At 35.8% G+C, this 21,350-nt stretch overlaps 1 protein-coding gene across 4 annotated transcripts in view; it reads left to right on the top strand.

The window, feature by feature from the left end:
• The window catches only part of SEPT7 (septin 7), an 81,426-nt gene that overhangs the window by 57,211 nt on the left and 2,865 nt on the right, over nucleotides 1-21,350 (top strand). For 2 of the 4 annotated variants that reach the window (XM_010582659.1, XM_010582651.1), the window contains exons 5-13: nucleotides 2,646-2,746; nucleotides 3,389-3,523; nucleotides 6,514-6,631; nucleotides 8,468-8,560; nucleotides 9,785-9,881; nucleotides 12,007-12,058; nucleotides 12,980-13,105; nucleotides 17,608-17,628; nucleotides 20,349-20,484. In XM_010582659.1, coding sequence (XP_010580961.1) covers nucleotides 2,646-2,746; nucleotides 3,389-3,523; nucleotides 6,514-6,631; nucleotides 8,468-8,560; nucleotides 9,785-9,881; nucleotides 12,007-12,058; nucleotides 12,980-13,105; nucleotides 17,608-17,628; nucleotides 20,349-20,484 — 879 coding nt within the window. The remainder of the gene's footprint in view (nucleotides 1-2,645; nucleotides 2,747-3,388; nucleotides 3,524-6,513; nucleotides 6,632-8,467; nucleotides 8,561-9,784; nucleotides 9,882-12,006; nucleotides 12,059-12,979; nucleotides 13,106-17,607; nucleotides 17,629-20,348; nucleotides 20,485-21,350) is intronic. The other 2 variants (XM_010582668.1, XM_010582677.1) reach the window with 2 other exon arrangements.

The following is a 21,350-nucleotide window of genomic DNA, read 5'->3' as shown; positions in this document are numbered from 1 at the left end:
GACTTCACTATTTCAGCCACACTTACATTTTACAAGCATAGAGAATTGGGGAAAAATGTTTGGTGTGGCATTTCTGAGGATCTCCTGACCTTCCTTTTCCTTTGTTATAAACACACATTCAAGATAATGTTTTATTAATTGCTTCTTTTGTAAAAGCATTCCACTGTGAGTGCTTAATATTTTAATGGTTCTTGCTGGGAATTTTTGTGCTGAAGAATAAAGCTGATACCTTGTGGCACTTGGCAAGAGTACAGCTCTTAACATTATCATCTCTAGTTTTTTGAAAGTGTTAGGGGTTTCTTTTACTTGCAGAGAGCTTGGTTATAGGAGGGCTTTGTGGTTACTGTACTATATGCAAGATAGCAAAAAGAATGTGAGCAATCAGAAGTTAATCTCCTGTGTGCTAAAGCTTGTGAGTAGTAAACTCTTGGCTGAGTTGACTGTGTGGCTGGGGATTACTGTCTTGAGTTCTGGCATCAATTGTGTACAATAAAATTTCTCTATAGGACTCTTGAGGGGAAAAAATACATTCACCACAATAAAACGTAAGATTTTAAAGCACTGCATGTATTCCTAGGTTCTCATGGCTTTGGACTGGACAGTTTCGGAAGGCAAGGAGTTGTACAGTTAGTGAAAGGGTAACTTGGTGGTGTCTTAGGCTGGTGCATGTGCCTTGGGGTGATTTTTTTTTTTATTTCTTTTTGTAAAACCTCCCTAACTTTGCAGTAAGGCCAGCTTAAGTAGGAGGTTGAATTGGGTGGCCTTGAAGTCTACCCCAACCTGGATTCTTCTGTGACTAGCATCCAGGTAGCCCAGTGTTGGGGACTCTTGTTTTATGAGGCTGCCTTACTTATATTTTTTTGTCTTTTTGTTACGTGAGGAACCAGCTCATGATGATTGCATGCTGTAGACAGACATACTGTAGCTGAGTTAATTTTTTGAGACCTAGCAGTGAAAGGGATTGATCTGTCTCAGATAGGATCCGTACTGATGAGTAGATAAAAATAACATCCTGCATACTCAGAGGTTAAATACAGATCTTTCTTTGCAGTTAGTTACTGCTTTCTTTGTTTCTGTATATTCTCTTCTGAATTAGAATCAGTGTTTTGCTTGTGCAAGAGGTATTTAGTTTGACTTCCTGCAGAGTGTTAATTTATCTTGTAGATTTACATTGCATCACATAACCAGTGATTGCAAAGTGTTTACAACAATGTTCGGGTGTGGCTGTGAGAGAGTCTGTTTCGCCTATATAACTAGGGATGTGCAAGCACTTAAGCAGCATTGATAACGATCTCTCTCAAATCTTGAGCTGGTCAAGAGGCCATCCAGATCGGATTTATTATCCAAGTTTCTGCTCTCACTGAAAGTTCGTTACTGAATGTTCTTGCAGGTGTTCACCTAGTTAAATACAACTTTCTTTTCTCTCCCCAGTTAAGGGTTCAGGAGGCTTAAGAAATGTTAAGCAATGAGCAACAAAGGTGCATCAGTGTCTGCCAACACATGCGTGGCTCTGAATAAATGCCTTACACAGTTGATTTCTTGAATCCATGTCTAGAAAACAGTGTCACTAGTAATTTAATGGAAATTGTCTTAATACCAGGGGAAAAAAAAACTATGATTAACTGTGTGAGCAATTGGAAAGAGCCAACATGCTAACATGAGTTTGTAATTTCTTACTGTTGCGGATCAGACTGTTACAACAGTGGTGTACAGCTCTTTCTCAGGCAGATACACCTGATGCTGGCATTATCAATAATTACTGAGGTATTAGTAGAATGGAAGAGGTAGCAGTCCATTTGCTGTTTAGCCTAAATTTTCTGTTATGACATGCTTAATCTGTTTGATGACAGCTGACTGAGCTGCACTGCATATGGGTGGTCACACTCAAGGCACGCGTTCCCACGCCCAGATCTTGCATCATGGCTTGTGCTGGTGCAGCTGCCTTCTGAGCCAGGTTTCCATCAGTGACCTGAGCTAACAGGATCCATCCAATCCATTATCATCATGTAAGGTCTAGCTTAGCAGATTGCAGCTAGATTGTATTACTTTCCAATACCAATCTTGTTTGTAACAGGAAACCATCACATTCTATGATTCCTTTCCCAAGCATTATACTAGCTGAAGAATAAATGTATTCTTAAAAATACATAGAGCTAGAAAAGTAGAATGTAAGGTGCTTGGGGGGAGGATTAGTTTCAAAAAGTGTAATTTTTCCTGAAGTGACCAAAGTTCACAATTTCATAAATGTATTGTGCCTGGTTTAGCAGAATGTCTGGATATCTCAGAACATCTCTCTCTCTCTCTCTGTCTTTTTTTTTTTTTTTTTTAATACTGGCATTAGTATTGTTGGTTAGGGTTTTTCCTGTTTCAACAGGAGTTAAAATATTAAGATATTCTATATACTTAAATGGGTTCTTTTATCACTGACTTCATTTAAATTATGACCCTGTTTTTTTCTTTAAAAAAATAATTAATGATTATCAAGTTATTGGGATTTTATAAGCAAAACATGGACCCTGTATCCCACTGAAGCAGAAAAGCTAGCAATTCTTTATCAGACTTCTTATTCATTGAATGCTTTTCCCAGTGTTTAAGTTGGGTGACTAAATTGCTAAAAAATTAATCTTACCTTATTCATTTTACAGGTTGAGCAGTCAAAAGTTTTAATCAAAGAGGGTGGTGTTCAGTTACTACTTACAATAGTTGACACACCAGGATTTGGAGATGCTGTGGATAATAGTAATTGGTAAGACATTCTTCGCATGTTCTCCCACAATAATTCTGAATTGTATTTTGTGTGTGTGTGAGAGAGAATACCTTGTGGCTTTTTAAAAAAAAAGCACACTTCAATCTTCAGTTAAAATATTAACTCTTTTAAACTTTTCAGTTAGCTGAAAACTTTAACTACTGTAGTTCCCAAGTACCTCTATTAACTCGAATGAAATGCTATCAGCTTTTCCCTTTAAAGTGAATGGAGCCCTTGGCTCTTTATCCACATATGCAGAGTGCAGAACTGACTTCTGTGCTGTCACAAGATGTGACCAGTAAAGCATATTCCTTTTAGCTACTGTTCTTACTGTTCTTAAGTGTCCTATTTAATGCTATTACAATGAAGGTAATTGTGTTTGAAAGGTTTTTTCAGTGAACTCACAGATTGTATCTTCAGAGCTATGTAACTTGGTTGTATGTTGAGCAGCTGGTCACTTAAAACGTGCTGTCTTGAAGTCTCTTAATTTAAAAAACAACCACCCCACCCAATCCCCAGCACCCCTCCCCCTCCCCCAAAAGCAGGCCATGGGGAAATAGTGTACATCTTTTTCTTAGCAAAGACAGACTTTTTTACATAAATGATGTAACTTACAGGTTTTTATTCATGTAACCTCTGCAGCTGGCAGCCAGTTATCGACTATATTGACAGTAAATTTGAGGACTACCTGAATGCAGAATCTCGAGTGAACAGACGTCAGATGCCAGATAATAGAGTGCAGTGTTGTTTATACTTCATTGCTCCTTCAGGACATGGGTTCGTATTAGCGTATTGTATGTTTCCTTTCTCAGTCTTTTATCTCAGATAAATATCCAAATTTGGCATTCTTAGTTATGTAAAATTCCAAATAGGATTTTCTTAATGGCCTGCAGACCATGTTTAATTTCAAGATGAGCTTACTTTGGTTTGTCAAACATCAGCAAGCCAGACAAGTAATAAGTTAGAATACCAGAAACATGATTGCATGTTAATTACATAACAAGAAAAATAGTATTAGAACAATTAAAAATACACAGGTGTTCATAAATGCCAGGTCTATTTGTGATCTGTGTCTTCTGTTCACACACTACTGTTCAGAAGGAGAAACGGTTTCACACTCTTAAGCAACAGGATTTTTGCTTTCCACTCTTCCTCCCTCCCTTTGATTTTAATGATAATTTAAAGATGGGAAGTTTCATGCATCCTTATAACCATGCTTTAATTCACCTGGGGTGTAATCCTTTGTCTAGTGACAATTCCAATATAGGCATTCTGGATTTTTTTCAATTATACAATCTTCCACTCCTGCTTAGTTTTTAACTTGATCAGACTTCTACCTAGTGGTAGAGAGGGACAACTGCATTTCCAGGGTATATTAGATGTAGATTGACTATACCTGAAATTGGTTGCTTAGCATTTTATCATTGTATTATGACTGGTTAAGAGTCTCTGACAAATGTAAGTTATACCTTCAAAACCGGAAGGAGGAGAAGATAAGTAACCTATTCTATTGTATGGGTCAAAAATAGTAATGAAGGAGTTCTGAGGAATATTCCTCAGGCAGTGAAAAATGCCAGCTATTACACTTAGCTTCTGTAGCTAGCATTTGAATGGTTCTAATCACTTTGAACTAGACAGACACTTTGTGAATTTGGAAAGAAATATTGGGGGGTAGAGAAGAGTTTTTCTTATGTAGACTTATCTTAATTAAACACTTTGTTGTTCCATATCCATGTCTGTAATGTCAGTTTTGCTCAACGTGCGTGTCAATTTTAGTGCAAACACTTGAATCTTTAGCATACACTGTTTTACTAGTGTGCAAAATCAAAATGTCATTTAAATAAAGGGAAGATGATCCATTCCTTTTTTGAGCTAACTTTCAGATTCTTCAGAAAACATTTGTCTTCCTTCCACACCTCCACACCCCCATTTTATCCGTTAAAACTCTCTAAACCAGTGGAAGTACAAATTGTTTGTAAGGAAAAATAAAGGTAATGCTTCAGATAAATTAAGTTTTGGTCACTAACTTTGTAAGACTGAAAGCTGGAAAAGTATGTTCCTTGTGAAGATATTTCATATTCTTGAGGGAAAAAAAAAGTGTAAAGTTGAGCTAGGTTTGCATAGTGTTTTTCAATTACTGGAGTAAATGCTTGGAATTGTCATCTAATTAACGAAATGAATGGAGCACAGAGAAAATTGGTGCTGCTGTTAGCATTCATTTCCTCTTTTAAGATACTGTCTTCTCTGAAAGGACATTGCTCACTTCCTACCTGGTTTTTGCGGTGGAAGCAGTCTTCAGTCATTTTTCCTGTGCAGACAGCTGTACCAGTTGAGTAGTGTACTCTTCACGCTTAACGCATGATTGTATTTACATTGAATTAAAGTATTTGTAGGTGAACTTACCTCTGTTTGTCCTTATGACTTAATACATTTGTAAAAGGCAGCTTGTTACAATTTATAAAGAAAAAACAATTTGCAGATTAGGTCCTTCCATTTAATGCATCCCACCGTTTTTAGCTGGTATCCCCACAGACATCTGAAATAATGGGTTAGTTTGTGTGGGCGTAGGGGGAGAGTGTGAGGGGATGGGAGGCGCCTTCCAGGTAAGTGAATGGGGTGATAATGAATTGCAGCCTCTTTCTGCAGTTCTAGGATCTTTACATAAAGGCTTCCCGCTTTAGTCTCCACTGTAAACTCAAGACCTTGCGATGAGCACTGCTGTGGTTCTGAACTATTCTGCTTTGGCAACTGCCCTTCAACCTGGTGTTGGCCTAGGTAGCTTTTTGAGGCAGGGAGAGGGAAAGCATATTAAAGTGAATAGATAGCCAAACCAGTGCTGTTAATCTAAACGTGCATTAATCTTAGCTATTTAATGGAAACATGTTGAGAAGCTGAGAAATTCAGTGGCAGGTAGAAAATGTTAAAGTGAAGTGTTAAGTATGTGTTCATTAAATGTTTTCTTTATTCTTTTATATATGGTTTGGAGAAGAAGCTATATTTGAGTACCAAATGAATCTGGTTTTAATGTTCCTAATCCTAATTTCTTTTATGCGAGAAATAATCTTGTTAAATCCTTCAAGTGAATCCTTTAAGCCTGACTAAACTTGCTATAATTCTGAAGCATTAATGCACCAAAACCTCTGTGGCTTTACTTTAGCAAGCAGGAAATATTGACCACTTCGATCCACATTGATAGTTTTATATACCCATATGGTGGGTGTTCTAGTTTTTGTCATTGTCATCCACTTTTATAAAGGTCTTTTTGTTATACATAGCTATTTAGAGATGTGATATTTCTACTTCATTTGTACACAAGCCACACAGTTTACTGTCTTCAGCAATCTAATTTATAAAAAAAATCTCACAGCCCACTCTCAGGAAGAAACATGACTTTCAGAAACTGAAACTGCATATCTGAATAGAGCATGATTCACAACTGTAAACTCTTACCAGTTGGGCTTTAAATGGGACTATCTTCCAGCTAGTGACACAGCCTCTACTACCTTCGTAGAAGAGTTCTTATCTCTTGCTTGAATGTAGCAGAAGTCTTATGACTACTGGTAATATTGACTTATGACTTACTCCTCTGGTATTACACAATTCTAGGAGATTTCCTGTAACAGTTGCAGGTAGCCTTTTGAATTTCATTCAAGCATCTATCACTCATAAATCAGTGTCTTAAGAGTAGTTGTCAGGACAAATCTCAAATTATTTGTACATTCTTGTTTAATTAATATAAATTGCAAGGCTCTAATGCTGTCTTTCAGACTTAAGCCTTTGGATATAGAGTTTATGAAGCGCCTGCATGAAAAAGTGAATATCATTCCACTTATTGCCAAAGCAGACACACTTACACCTGAGGAATGCCAACAGTTTAAAAAACAGGTGAGTTGAAAGATTAGTATTTACAACATGGGATAATTTAGTAAGTTGATCCCTATAGAAATAGTGAGATTTGACTTCTTGCATGCAAAGTTTAAACCCTGAAGCAATGACTTGAGACAGCAAAAGTAAGTAATTTATATCTCTAGATTTAATTATATTTCTTAGTGAAATAATCTTGTTTCTGTCCTCAGGGGAAGAGGTTTCAAGTATAGTATGATTCTTGGCAAGTGAAATCATTCACCGTTGAGATAAAAATCAGTAAGGGAGGAAGGGAGCTCTCAAGATTTAGGTGCCTAACAGAAGTTGTGTATGTTTAAAAAAAAAAAAAAAAAGGTATTTAACAGTATCACAGTATTATTGATTATATTGTGGTATTCACTTTCATTTTGGTGCACTATATTTATTAAAGATGCCTCAGGTATTAGATGAGCATCAGTATACCTGTTGTTCAGTCTTGTGCTTGGCAATGCATTTTAAAGATGGTGAGATAACTCTAACAATGATAGAACTGATATAATTTCTTTGTATTTGTAGAATAAATTTGGTGTTAATGTCTCCAAGTGGTTTATGTTTTATTTCAACTACATGATCAGAGTAGAACATTTAGGCTTTGCTGTATTATACGAGGAGGATAAGGAGGACCCGGAACAGGACAAGACAAGGCATGAAGTTTGTTTTATTGAACTGTGTCTAGTCCTAGTTTAGAAGAACACAGGTTCTGAAAAGAAGTCGGCCTTAAGTGATGTTGTGTGCAAAACTCTTGATTTAAGACTAAAAATTAAAGGACATTTTCTGCCTTGGAGAAACTTAAGCAAGATGCTAGACACCTGAAGTCTGTTTTGGTTGCATTTCCTGGGTTGTTTTTGATGTAAAGGGGGGAAAAATGGTAGAACACAGAATATTTCTTAATGTATAAGCAGCTTTATCAATGAGTTGATGTTAAATAGAGGAGACTTTCTCAAATCAAACTTTGAAAACAAGTCCTTGCATGAATTGGAAACTTATGTTCTTATAAGATTGCAAATCCATGAACCAGAAATATTCCCCAGGGCTCTTCAGAGTAGCTGTCAGCAAAATGGTTTAATATTTTTCCGTTCTACAATTCTGGAAAACTAATCAGCTTGTTTTTAAAAATACCCTACAGACAAATTGAGCACCAAAACAGTACAGTCTTGTTTTTGATGACGCTGTCAGTTATTCTTAAATTTTCATTAGTGCTTGCAAATATTTTTCAACACAACTAACTGCTGGAGTCAGTCCATCAGTTACAAGCTCTATTAAATTAGGCAGGTGATCCTGCTTCAAGCAACTGATGCTCAGGTGAGCTAGAAACAGGAAAGAATAGGAGTGTCAGCAGTAGCTATTGTGGGAACCGAAAGGGCTGAAGTATGCCTGCAGTTATCTATTCAAATCTTTTTTTTTTTTTTTTTTTTTTTAAGGGACTCAATTGTGGGACTAGTCAGAGAATTTAAGCTGTATTGTGTTAGTTCTGCATGTGCAGGTAGAATTCCCATTAGTATAAATCTCTGTTTGCCACATTGTAGGAAACTGATGTTCATTTTTGCTGCCTTGTATTGATGGATAGTATTCTGTTAGCTGTAGGGCTCTGGCCCTGATCCTGTCTTCTCCAGGCTAAGGAGACACAGTCATGCTAATAATCCCTTGGGGTCACCTGATGGTGTTAAAACATGTGCAAGTTTTGTGATGTAACTTAGTCACCTTAACATGCAAGGATCTTACATACCAAACAAAAGGAGGGAGAATCAGATTGCAGCAAGAAATAGAGTTATTACAAATTATTAATTCCTCAAACAAATAACATATTTTTTGTTTTAGATAATGAAAGAAATCCAAGAACACAAAATTAAAATATATGAATTTCCAGAAACAGATGATGAGGAAGAAAATAAGATTGTTAAAAAGATAAAGGTAAATAATTTTCTTTTGGAAAAACTGCTTGGGGTGGGGGGGTAGAGAGTGAAAAGCTTTTTGTCATTAATGAAGAGCCCACCAAAATGTTTAGAAGATAAAAATTGGATGTAAAGCTCTTGTAAGAGTCACTGTTCCTCAGCAGAGGCAATGAATGACACTCTTAGACAGATAACTTAAGTCTTTTAATGGCTAAAATTCAGAATAAGAGCACTAGATCACATGTTCATTTAATAAACTCTGAAAAGATCACTTTCTCTTTATTCCCATCCCTATTTGACTTTTATCCACCTACCACATCTTGTTTGATTCTGGGCTTCGAAGGAGGCAAGGGTTGTCTTTTCAGATAGAGGCGTGCAGCGGCGCAGAGCGTGTGCGTTACAGTTAATAGTTGTCTGACTGGTTGATATACGGAAACCTTAATGGAGACGAACGACTAAGAAAATCAAAAGGACTGTTAGGCTGTTTGAAAGGCTTTTTCTTTGTTTACTTGTGGTTTTGGTTTGTTCTTTTATGTTGGAGTCCATCTTGTATACGTTTCTAGAGCCTTGCTTCTGTTTGTTCAGTAGCTTTAACAGCCTGTGAGAGCTTTTACATTTTTTTGTTACTCTGGGAATCACTTAGGATAGATAAACACAAATAGTACAAATGGAAGATATTATGGGACTAAGCCTAAAGGAGAAGAGCAGAATAAAAGCAAGGACAAAAGTCCAAAATACTTAGCTTTGTACACTATTCCTTTCAGCTACTTGAAGCTGCTCTTGGCTTCTTTGTTGGTTGTTACACTGGAGGGATTTTTGGTTCAGCTGAAAACAAGAACTTGAAGTAGTTCTTTGCCAAACCTTTGAAAACTGGATACAAGTTCTAGTCCAAGTAACAGTCCTTGTAGCCAGTAGGAATATGAATTGATAAATAATTATTGTGCAATTGAGTAAATAGGAAATGGTTTGCCTGTTGCTTAGCTTACTAAGTAACAGTAATGTCTGTTTCTTAACTAGATTTACAGAATACAACAGTGTAAGGAATTTCAAAGACGTGTGTGTGTATATATGTGTCATTAAACTAGGCAGAGGTCAGTAAACATGACTATTCTCGCACTTTGGGTAAGCTGCATTGCAGTGTTATAGCATCAAACTAGCTTACGTCAAGTTTATACATGGGCATGCTTTCAGTATCTTTTGGCAGTAGAAACTTTTATTTTTAAAGTAATACTTTATCTTGTAGGACCGTTTACCTCTTGCTGTGGTAGGTAGTAATACGATCATTGAAGTCAATGGCAAGAGAGTTAGAGGAAGGCAGTACCCATGGGGTGTTGCAGAAGGTAAGGCTTTCTTGTGATTTTTTTATCTATTTAAAACTTATTAGACATTAGTCTGTTTTTGAAATGTTTGAAATGCTTAATTTGGTCTGGAAATTTATTGTATATACCATTTTGTTATTCTGACAGTCTTGGAACAAGGTAAAGGTTCAGCAACATGTAACTTTGCAAGCAGATTCCTGTTGAAGCCTCACTGAGGAATTGTAAAACCTGTAGTAACTTACTGTAGTTAATGATGAGGCTTAGATTACAACTATTTGCTAGCATTCTTATTTTAATTTTCTTCATATAGAAACTATGTATTTCTTAAATTCTTCTTTCTAGAGTATTCACATTATAAATGTTAATTTAATCAGCTTGACTAGCATAAATTCAATTTAAAAATTTAAAGTTTCTGGAAGAATTTGTGTTTTTTTCCAAAACATCTGAGTCCTAATTGCTGGGGTGTAGCAACTGGTAATGAATGGAATACTTTTGATGGTTTTTTTTTTTTTTTTTTTTTAATTCTTTTAAAATTTGCTTTCTACTGTTATAAAGGCTTGAAGATAAGTGCATGTTCTTCTGGCAACCATTGCTTGTGCTTTAATGCTGTTCACTTATTTCAGATGGCACATGGCATGGCTTGCACCATGCTGTATAGTGAAACAATCACTAATATTAAACTCTTTTTTCCATGATCATTGGACTTTTTCCTTGTAGTATGTGTGTATTGAATAAAGAGAAGATTTTTTTTCCCTCACTATTTCTGCCTTCCAAGGGGAATGGACTATAAATTTGATGCAGTGTAAAATAGACAAAAAAAAACCCCAACCAACAAGCACTGTATGGACCAAAACTTTAAAGAGAAATGCTGTAGCACTTTGAAGTGTGTGTCTGGCAGGAAATGAGGTTTGGCAGAAAATAAGAACCAGCTGCACCAGAGAGGATCAAGCTTTATTTAAGGCTTTTGCATTAGCATTTGGAGATGTACAAAATGGTGTTGCTTTTCTTTATTTTAAAACAAACTCCATAAATGTTTCATGCTCATGTGATTGTACAACTTTTGGAAGGGAAGAACTAGCCTAACTAAAAGGAACCTCTTTAAGTGGCTTTGAGTCTGTCAAATAAGGACAGAACACTTGGACATGATGCTTTTTGGGGAGTATGACTTCATGTACTATCTGAGTGGAACTTACCAGTTTGTGTAAAACCATGGAACAAAATAATGCAGGAGGTGCAGATATACAAGATGAACACACAAAGAGGCTACATGCTTCATTTTTCTGTAGGATTCACTGAAATTACTTGAGTTATTTTAATTCCTTCATCCTGTTTTTCTTCCTCCTTCCCATGAAAATGTCCATCTCTGCTTCAGGGGCACATTGGAATCTGCCTTGTGCCTTTCTTTTTTGAGCACTAAGAGCTTTGTGTGTTGCCTTCTCTGTCTCATGCCAGAGAGTTCTGGGGTGTGCATTTTTCTCCAGTGTTGTTTCATTACCTATCAGGGAAATGCCACTCACAGCATCAGCCTCTTCTACAGTAATGGGATGATAGGCACAGTGGAATAGGTGGCATCTAATGACAGCTGCCAATGCTCTGTTTTGGTCCATAGGCAGGTGCATCAAATTAAATATACAACCTTCCTTTGCTTAGTTAATGAAGAACTCAATCCACATTAAAACTAAAATGAAGACTTTTGCAACTCGTTTGGTGGGGCAGGGAGAAGTAGATTGCATTAAGTCAGTCTTCTAAAGGTTTTGGATATAGCTGGATCCAGACTCTGATGTCTTTAGTGTCTGATCCTTAATTATATAACTGTGCTGGCAGGGCCTCCAAAGGATCATAAAGTTAGTTAAATTGGCAAAACTGTGTTTCTGTTGTGGTACCTTATTCTGCTGTACTGACTTGGAGTACAGTTTGCCAGTATGGCTTAGGGGAGCACAGGAACTTTGCTGGTAAGATATATTGATAGAGTTATATTGTTAATGCTTTCCTACTGCTAACACACATACTGTTTTGAGTAAGGAAAGACTGGAAGTAATCTGTTGTTGGAATGAACGTAGGAGATGGGTGACATCTAAAAGCCTTACCTCTGTGTGAGGCACATATTTTGATTGGTATCTCCACAAAAATTTACCTCTCTTTGCAGTTGAAAATGGTGAACACTGTGACTTCACAATTCTGAGGAACATGTTGATAAGGTAAGTAACTCACAGGTAACATTAAGTTTTCTAGTATGCCTGAGAGATTGGAAAGTCACATATTGGAGAAAAAAAGGATTTAAGCTAGTGAGTTCATATAAATCCCCATATTTTTCATTGTAAACAGTATCTTACACTTTATGATATCTTGTTTAACCACATATTTAGCAAGCAGTGGTGGTGGTGATGATTTTTTTAAATAGTTCTCTTTACTTTCTGATTACTTGTTCTCAAAAATTATGATAAACCATAGGAACCCGAGTTGTCTGCTAGTGCTGATGTGTACTTAGTTGTAGGCATTTTTTTAAAATTTTCAGCATTGCAGTTGTCTAAAGCAAGACTGCCTCTGCTTCGTTGTGTTAGGCGCCGAGTCCTACACTCACAGCAGTTCAGTAAGTGTCGTCTGCTGTAACGACTGTTAGTTTGATTATTAAGCTTTGTTTTTCTCTAGGCTGATGATGGAAGATTATTAAAGGAAGCTAATGTAAAGTTCAAGACCAAGATACAAACATTTAGCTTTTGCAGACTTAAAAGATAGAAACTAGGAAGTTTTGGCTTGTTGGTTGTTTCTTGCCTGACATGCTTTGGCACACCTACTACAGTAGTAATACACAGTTCTCATAGCTGTTCTCCAAAACTTGCAAGTTTAGCCACAGAATTCAAAGTTTCTAAAGATTGGTCCTGTAAGTTAATGTTTGGAATACTGCGAACTTGAGATAGTTCAGTGCAAAATAATCTGTTATTTCTGGGACTTTGCTGTCAAGACAGCTCTAATTTAAATGGAAGAATGACAACATTGTGGGGAATGGGACACTAATGGGGGGATATAATTTAAGTCAATCTGCAGTATGAACATGGACTGATTTTTCAGATAGTATTTTGTATTTGTGCACTAAGATGCTAAATTACACTTATTGACAGAACTCATATGCAGGACCTGAAGGATGTCACTAACAATGTACATTATGAGAACTACAGAAGCAGAAAACTGGCAGCTGTTACATACAATGGTGTTGACAACAACAAAAATAAAGGGCAGCTAACAAAGTAAGTTCTTGTTAAGGTTGTATTGCACTTTAATCTTTTTGCTCTGGTTTTTGGTTGATGGTTGGTTTTCTGTATGTGTGGTGGGATTTTTTGTTTGTTTTTTTTGGGGGGTGGGTGGGGTGGCTTTGTATTTATTGTCCAATCAGTTGCCTCTTCACTGTTTTCTGGTCTGAAAACTGTATACCTCTTGTGTATTTATGATTTGTTTTTTCCTGTTTCACTGAGGTTTACACTAGTTTAACTGAACATGTTAAATAACTGGGTTTTAGTTAGATTCAGTTCTGAAGAGAATCCTTACATTTACTATTTCTGTTTGAGTTTTATTTCACTGGTACTTATTGCAAAGTTTTTGCGCATTAGTGTTTCTATTTTGGTTTATATACTACTTTTGGGATTATTGGTTCTTTTGGCATGAATGCTCAATATTCAGTGTCAGGGATGTTTTTGAGAAGAATGGGTTAATATTTGTTTAGAAACTGAAAATCCAGACCTGCTACTGTCATCTTTGAAATGCTGCCCTGGCTACTTCTATGGTTGCTTATCATGGCAGGGAAATTATTGCACCATCTTTATCTTTTGTGAGAGGAGAATTGCAATGCAGGGCTTTTTGGCTTTTGTTGCTGGTTTGGTTTTTTTGGTTGTTTTTTTTTTTTAACCCTAATATGTAGTTTTCATTATCTCTGACAGCAAGTTGTTTGTCAATCTGATGAAGTTATTGGAAGATTTAAAAGTAGGCTCTATTGTATTCTGCATTGTATAATGCTATTCTCAAATAGCTACGCTCTTAAATTTAAGTATTTTTCCTGCTCTGCATGTATCAATTGTATCAACAATAATTAGTGATTAAATAATTATCAATTAGTGATAGTCTTATTTCTTTTATTTGTACTATATTTAAATACAGATTTCCTCAACCAAAATATAGGGTACTATTCTGTTCAGCTAATGATATGCCAAATTACAGCTGTTCTTCCTGAAAAAGATCCCTGAAATTAGATGGAAATATCTGCTATTCCCATCCATATGACAGCTACAAAGCCATTTTTCACTAAAGGAGTGTCTATTCTACACTGTCTTAATGCTTTGAAAGTGGCTGTGAGGGAATGATTTAAGTGGACATGATTTTTTTCATCAAATGTGAGCCTACACGAGACTTCCCTGCTCAGCATTGACAAAAAATGTAACAGTATATGACAGTTATATCAACTCTTCAAAAGTGTACTTAAATTCAGGTAAAGTTTGTAGTGAGGTCAAGTCTTAAAAAGAATAGATTTCAAATACGTGTATCCATAACACAGTGGTTACTTCTTCTCACTGCCCTGTTTCCTGCCATCATATTATCCCTGAATCGCATCTCAAGGCTTCTGAATGCATATAGCAAGTGTGTTAGAAATACTTCTCAAGCTACACTTGTCCTCATACTACTACAGTGTTGATGGTAGGGAGAGGAGGAGTTTTAAGAACTAAAATTACTAAATGAGGTAGTCACAGTGAAAAAATTGCAGTGAAGGGGCATGGAAGGTAGTTTGCACATTTGAGAACAAAGTGGTGCAGGTGGGCACATGAGAGCAGAAAATGTGCTTGAGCGCAAGAACTTGAGCCATCTTTCTTTTTGCTGAGGTGATGGTGTACTAACAGTAGTGCAGAACAGAAAATTCTGCATTTCCTCCAGGACTTCTAACTTGCTATTTCTGTACTTTTTACTGTACTATTATTTGCTATTACTGTACTGAAAAGTGAAACTTTTCATTGTAATTTTGGATATCGGAGGAAGTTGTATAGATTTTATTTTTTGTGTTAACGCTATTTTTTAATACCTTTCCAAATCTGAGCATGTTTTCCTTAGATTTTGAAAAATCTTAATTTTAGTGATAATACTTCCACCATTTTGTTTTGTGCCTGCTTAGATTTCTGTTAGTCTGCAGCTACAAACTTAGTCTGTTACTTAGTCCAAGTAAGGACTGGTTATTCTGCATTCTTAAAAAGAATAATGCAGTGATTTTTTTTAAAACATTATTTTTTATTCCCATATTGCAAACATAACAAGATGTACTTTTGTATAAATGCATCTACCAGAAGGTTTCAAACCTCTTTTTGTGTCCTTCATTCTCCCCCTTGCCCCAGTCAGTTGCTGATAGCGTTGCTGAGATTTCCTTTTTAGCTAGAATTTACACTAAGAGGGTCTGGAATTACTCTGCTTTCTGAAACATGCTTACTTTTGCATCTCCTGCCATCTCAGATCACTGTGCTGTCCCACCTGAATACTTCTAGGTAAACATGCCTTTTGGAACAATTTTTTCCATAAGAAATCTGTTGCTCAGAACACTGCAGTACTGCAGCTTGGAGGTGAATAAATACAACTGGCACTCTTAGCTATCAGGTTTTCTTGTTTTCAAGAGAAAAAAAAATTATTGCAGTTTGTGTGATTCAGCCATGGCGAGAGATGAAAGATGGCAAAATGTATTGCAACCTTGTAAGAAATACTTTGAACGTTTCCTTAGAGTTTGTTCCTCCATACATAGGATGACTTAGTAAGTAAATAAATAAAATTTTTGAATGCATGTACTGGTTATGAAACAGCTGATGCTATTCTTGTCTTGTTACCTTATCCATATGTTGAGTTGCAGCATTTTTTTTAAGCTTTAACATGCTTTTTTGGCTGCGATGTGTTTTCATAGTTTTGAATCTAGCTTAGTTGAAGCAGCATAGAAGGAATTTTCCTAATAACCATGTGTCTTCCTGGAAATTAATTGAAAGAGGGAAGAACAGTATTAACAGTTTATCTGTGCATCCCCTTAGGAATTTTATGCTTGCCTGCTTACCTTTTGTAAGAAGTGTCTGTGTCTCAAAATGGAGCGACATTTGACTTTGTCCTTTGGAAGTCTAATTCTTTCACAGGAGACAAATCCTCTATCTCTGTATGAGAATGGAGACGTGCTCTGATGCTGTCTGGTAGTATTACAAGCGTACTGTTAAACACAAATACAATTTCTGACTCTGGAAACTCCTAAGCTGCTGTTCTTTTGTAAGCTGGGAGAGTAGACTTAAGAGGAGATGTACATGCAGTGGTTCTTACACTTTTCCAAAAGTATCTCCTACTGGCAGCTATGGAGACTGGACTGACCTTTTGTACCTTTAAAACAGCTATATTTTTATGATCTTAGCAGGTCTTTGTCATGCAACTTGTTAACATATTTCTTTGAACAAGAATCCAAATGTGAAAACAAATAGAAGTATGTGCTACAAGTTTTAATAATGCTTTGCAGATGAATTGAAGCAGTTTCTTCTATCTAGTTGATAATTTTCTTTCTGATTTGTCTCCTTTGATTCAGTGAAACTCTAACTGACTGTTCTACAAGTAACTTGTTGACCTAAGAGCAATCCAAAGCATGTATTTTCCATGATTATGTAGCTTTTTGGTATTTTAGTTTTAGTGTCTGATTTCTTCAAATTTTCAACATCATCCCAACCATTAAAAAAAATAAAATAAAACATCAAGGGTAATCTGCACATGTATGGATAACTTGTCTCTTCAAACTATGTGGTAATTGTAATTTCAGACGTGTACTATGTGACGTGAGAAAAATGGCATTTGCTCTGAAATTTAAAATATCTAATTTGAGAAATCTTTGCTGTATGAAGCTGCTATCTTCAGCGAGTTTAAAAGTAAAACCTTATTTTATTGAAAGCCGTATTGTACACTGCAAAGATAAGCCTTACCCATCTACTGATCTGTTCAATAACCTGTCACACAGGGTAACAAAATACACAATGCATAGGTCCTTTTAACTGCCTAGCTTACACTACTTCAACATTCTTAGCAAATTCTGTGAAACGGTTCTAATATTAAGCCCATTTTACTGTATGGTGAGACTTAATACCAGAATCTTCTTTGCCGTCTCCCCCCCCCCCCCCCACTTTTAATAAAGTGCCAACCAAAGGCCTGCGGGGGTTAAGCATCATGCTTTGGGGAGGTGACCCTGCAGCCCAGCCTTCTTCAGAGCTGAGCTGAGCTCAGGTGCCCGTGAGACCTCTGCTGGCCTTTGAAGTCACGTGCTCCTTTTGTAGCACAAGAGCATTTGGGGTTTTTTTAATACAATGTGCTTTACTAGGTGACAATTCTTAAATGAACGGATAAGCCTCCATATGGCATCGGTTTCCAAAAACTTGTTTAGAGCAAGTGGTTGTTCGTGTCACTAAAAATATTTAAAATCGCTTTAAAAGAATGCGTATTCTAGGGAAGCTATTCCTGAAAGTATCTGCACATCAAACCTGCATTAATATTTACATGGTGTAGTGATTTACTAACTGAATTTGAAATAAATATAACAAGCTTTAACTAACAGTCTTTCCTTTTACTGTGAAAAATTTGCTTTTGGGGGAGCACAAAATTAGCTTTAGGAATCTATTAATAATGAATTTACTTTTTTAATTATTACATTTTGGTTTTGTGGTTTTATTTAAGCATGCTAAGCTAAGCCTCTGTATTTTTTGTTTTTTAGATTTGACACAGTTGAAGGCATGTAAGTGGTCATTTAAATTTTTCCAAAAAACTTAAAGACAAAAATTTTATAAACACAAAAAGGGTTTCACTGTTTAATGTTTCAAATTTAAAACAGTTGTTATCCTGCTCTTGGCACTGTTTTGTTTTGGTTTTTTTTTTCCCCTAGCAGGTTTGTTTTTTGTTCTAAAGCTGTGCTAATCTAAACTTTAGGAATTTATAAATACTTTCAGTGACAAATATCTCTGTAAAAACGCATCTTCTTTAGAAACTTTTTGGCTAAGCCTCAAGACAAATTTGGTTAAATTTCAACAATGAGTAGAAGTGCATAAATTATGAAATTCCCCCAGTTTCTCTCCGTAGCTCCATCATCTTTACATAGATGCTTATAAAGAATTAGTGGAATTTTCATCCTTATCTGTAAATTTACAACTCTTCATTGGATTGGGGAATTAGTTACTTTAATCTTTTCTGACCATGGTTTTATCTTATTAGTGGCTCGCAGAGGTTCCACTTTGTGCATATCTAGAGTAATTTTTAATTTTTGCAGATTAATTTAGAGGACTGTTTTAACATACATCCTGTTAAATTAGTTAAATGTTTTACATCTTTGTTTAGTGGTTTGGTTTTTTCCTTCAGCTCTTTTTTTTTATTCAAGTCCCTTGTATAGTTTTATCCTGAAACATAGGATAATGTGCTTTTACCCACATCACGTATTTAAGACCTAACAAAACCAGTTGTAACCTATGTTGTAAAGCTCTCAGCTATAAATGCTCACTTGTTAGTTTATCAGATTTTCTGTGCAGATTGATTTTTACCACTTTCTCAAATACAGCTCGCATGACATCCCCATTAGATTATTAGGTTGTCAGTAGATGGGATGGTTCTGCTCCCCTTTTGAGTCTGTAGAAACTACAGCAATGATTCCTCAGTATTCAGATCTACTTCCTAGGTTAATTTTTGAAGAGCAGATACATTTGAGAACTTTACACTTCTAAAAAGTAACAACAAGAAAATAGTCTCGTTTTCACAGCTGGTTAGCTTCCACAAGTACTGCTACTCACCTCTTCTTTCATTTTCTAATTTTTGTGTATTATTGTACTTTACCTGTGTTTAACCTTTTTTTTTTCCTTTGACAAAAGTTGCTAGCAGTCAGCCTTTTGAAGGGCTAAAGTAGACATTAGGCTGAGGCTCAGTTTCAGTATATTATACAGCATTTTACTCACCACTCCAAGCTTTGCAACTGTTAGTTCGGATTAATTTTTTTTTTAATAGAAATGCCATTTTCTTCCTCCTTGCCCCCCCCAGTTGTCACCCTTAAAATACTGGTATTTGAGGGAAAAGTTCATATGGCCTTGACTTCATGTGACATTGATTACTTTCAGTGTATGGTTAGTTGGTAAAAATGGGCAAGCAGGAAGGATAAAATGAGCCATTAATAGTCAAACCAGATCTTAACTATGACATATAACCTCCATTCCTTTAAGAATCAATGGCAAATTCTGAATCAAAATAGACGTTGCTAATTATGTTTCAGTCATCACTGAAAGTTAGTCAATTCTTTTCTCCTTTTAGAATGCTTTTCCTGCATGTTTTGAATCAGAACAGGAGTTTTTTTGTTTGGGTTTTTTTGGTTATTTTGTTTGTGGCTTTTTTGTTCGTTTTTTAAGAAATTAAAAATATTTTTGATAGGGCTTAGGCTTGCCACCTCTGTTTTACAATTTACTGGTCTGAGTGACTTTTGCATACATTACAGTAGATACCTGTTGCTGGTTGATTGTAACAGTTCCAAATATATTCAGTTCTTCATTTTTACCAACACAATAGTTAAAACTTTGTCATTTAAGCCGTACATACTCAAAACTTAAAAAAGAGGCCAGTGATTCGTTTTGATTGCTCTTTATTGAACAGCAGAAAAGTCTCACAAGACTCTTAAGTAGCAATCATCACTAGATCAAAATCATCCTGATTTATTGGATATTTAATATGAAACTTGCTATTTAAAACTTGTATCACCATAACATTGATAGCAGGCTTATACAGCTTTAAAGATTCAATAGAATCCAGGAAAGTAGTTACCATGAAGTGTATAGAAAAATTAAAAATAATGTACATTATTTTTATACATCAAGTTTATTAATAGCTTTCTAAATGGAAATATTCGAACTAACACTTTCATGAAATCCTGATGTTTAGTTGCCCAAACCTTTTTTTGCAAAGTTGCTATATCTTCAAAAGTATCACCACAGCGTTCAACACAGTTGTAATGTTAACTTACTCTTGGGCTCACTTTGAACAGTGAATATTTAGAGAGGAAATGGGGCTTTTGTCTGCAGTGCTCTTAAAACTTTTATTATGTCCATTAATTTTTTTATATATTTGAACGGGAAAGAAAAAGATGCCTGAAGATCACTTGGAAGATGCTAATTTTTTTTGTTTTAACTTTGGTTTCCTCTCTTCCCATGACCAGGTTCTACTAAAGATAGAAAGTCAAGAATTTCTGTTAACCTAAATGTAATTCAGTTGTGGGGGAGGAAAAGATATTGTATGAAATGTCTTTTTGAAGAAAGCTTAACTAAACAGTTAATAATGCAAATTGAATTTAAGCTAGCAGTGCATACAGCAATGTTATTTATCTTATAATGCTTCAGCATTTTTATCTTGTTTTTTACAGATACCCTAATGTAACAGACAGGAAAAAAAGTTCTTATTAGCTAACTTCTTCTTCTGGATTTATGGCAGGAGCCCGTTGGCACAGATGGAGGAGGAAAGGAGGGAGCACGTAGCCAAAATGAAAAAAATGGAAATGGAAATGGAACAGGTGTTTGAGATGAAAGTCAAAGAAAAAGTTCAGAAACTGAAGGACTCTGAAGCTGAGGTACTCAAAATGTCTTAAACCTTAATATGCTTGAGGCAGAACAAGTGTAGGGAAGGCTCTTTTTGCCAAGACTTTGCAACATAACCTCTGTCTAGGAATGGATTCCATAGTTAGATTTTATGTTCAAAGACAACTCAGTTATTCTTTCTCAACTTGTTGTCTTTGCTGAAATGGTATAAGCCCAAACTTAGTTTTAATGTTCACACGCATTCTCTTTTTATTTTCACAGTATGTTAAAATACTCCTTAACTTTCTTTCTCACCTTCTTTTTCTCCCTGTTCTTTGGAATATTTTATACCTGTTTTCTTCCATGTGCTTTAAAAAGTTCTTGAGATTTTCATGGTTTATATAAGCTAATGTAGTAATGGCAACTTGTGTTGCATATTTAAAGAAGCGGTTCAGGAACTTGATATGATGTCTATAAGAAATCATCTAAATGAAAATTACTAGACTAAGGAAGAGGCAAGGATATGTTGTTGTCAGTGTTTTGGTGTCATTTGAACATACATAAATTTTAAGGTTGTTTAATTTCTGTCACCTCCAGGTGAAGTCCTTCCAGTGAAACTGTTTTTTATGGGCTTCAAGCAGCTCTTGAAGTGATCTTTTTAAGAGACTACTAAAAATTATGTTTAAGTAGAAAATTAATTTTAAGTTTTGAGAAGGCAGCTTCTCACAAGAAGCCTAATAGAGAAGTTCAAAACTGTCAAAGTTCCTAAAGAAAGTTTGGCTCCAAATTTGAGGGAAACTGTGAGGAACCCTGGAAGGGTAGTTTAAATACTTGGCAGCCTAGGCATTGTCAGGAGCCAAGGCATACTGGATCAGAGGAAAAAATACATCAATCTAGATTCTCTCCCCGCACCCCCCCC

The sequence above is a fragment of the Haliaeetus leucocephalus genome, unplaced genomic scaffold, assembly GCF_000737465.1.
Source record: "Haliaeetus leucocephalus isolate CR32 unplaced genomic scaffold, Haliaeetus_leucocephalus-4.0 Scaffold83, whole genome shotgun sequence".
Lineage (NCBI taxonomy): Eukaryota > Metazoa > Chordata > Aves > Accipitriformes > Accipitridae > Haliaeetus > Haliaeetus leucocephalus.
Note: the sequence above shows the minus strand (reverse complement) of the source record. Positions and strands in the feature narration are given on the sequence as shown.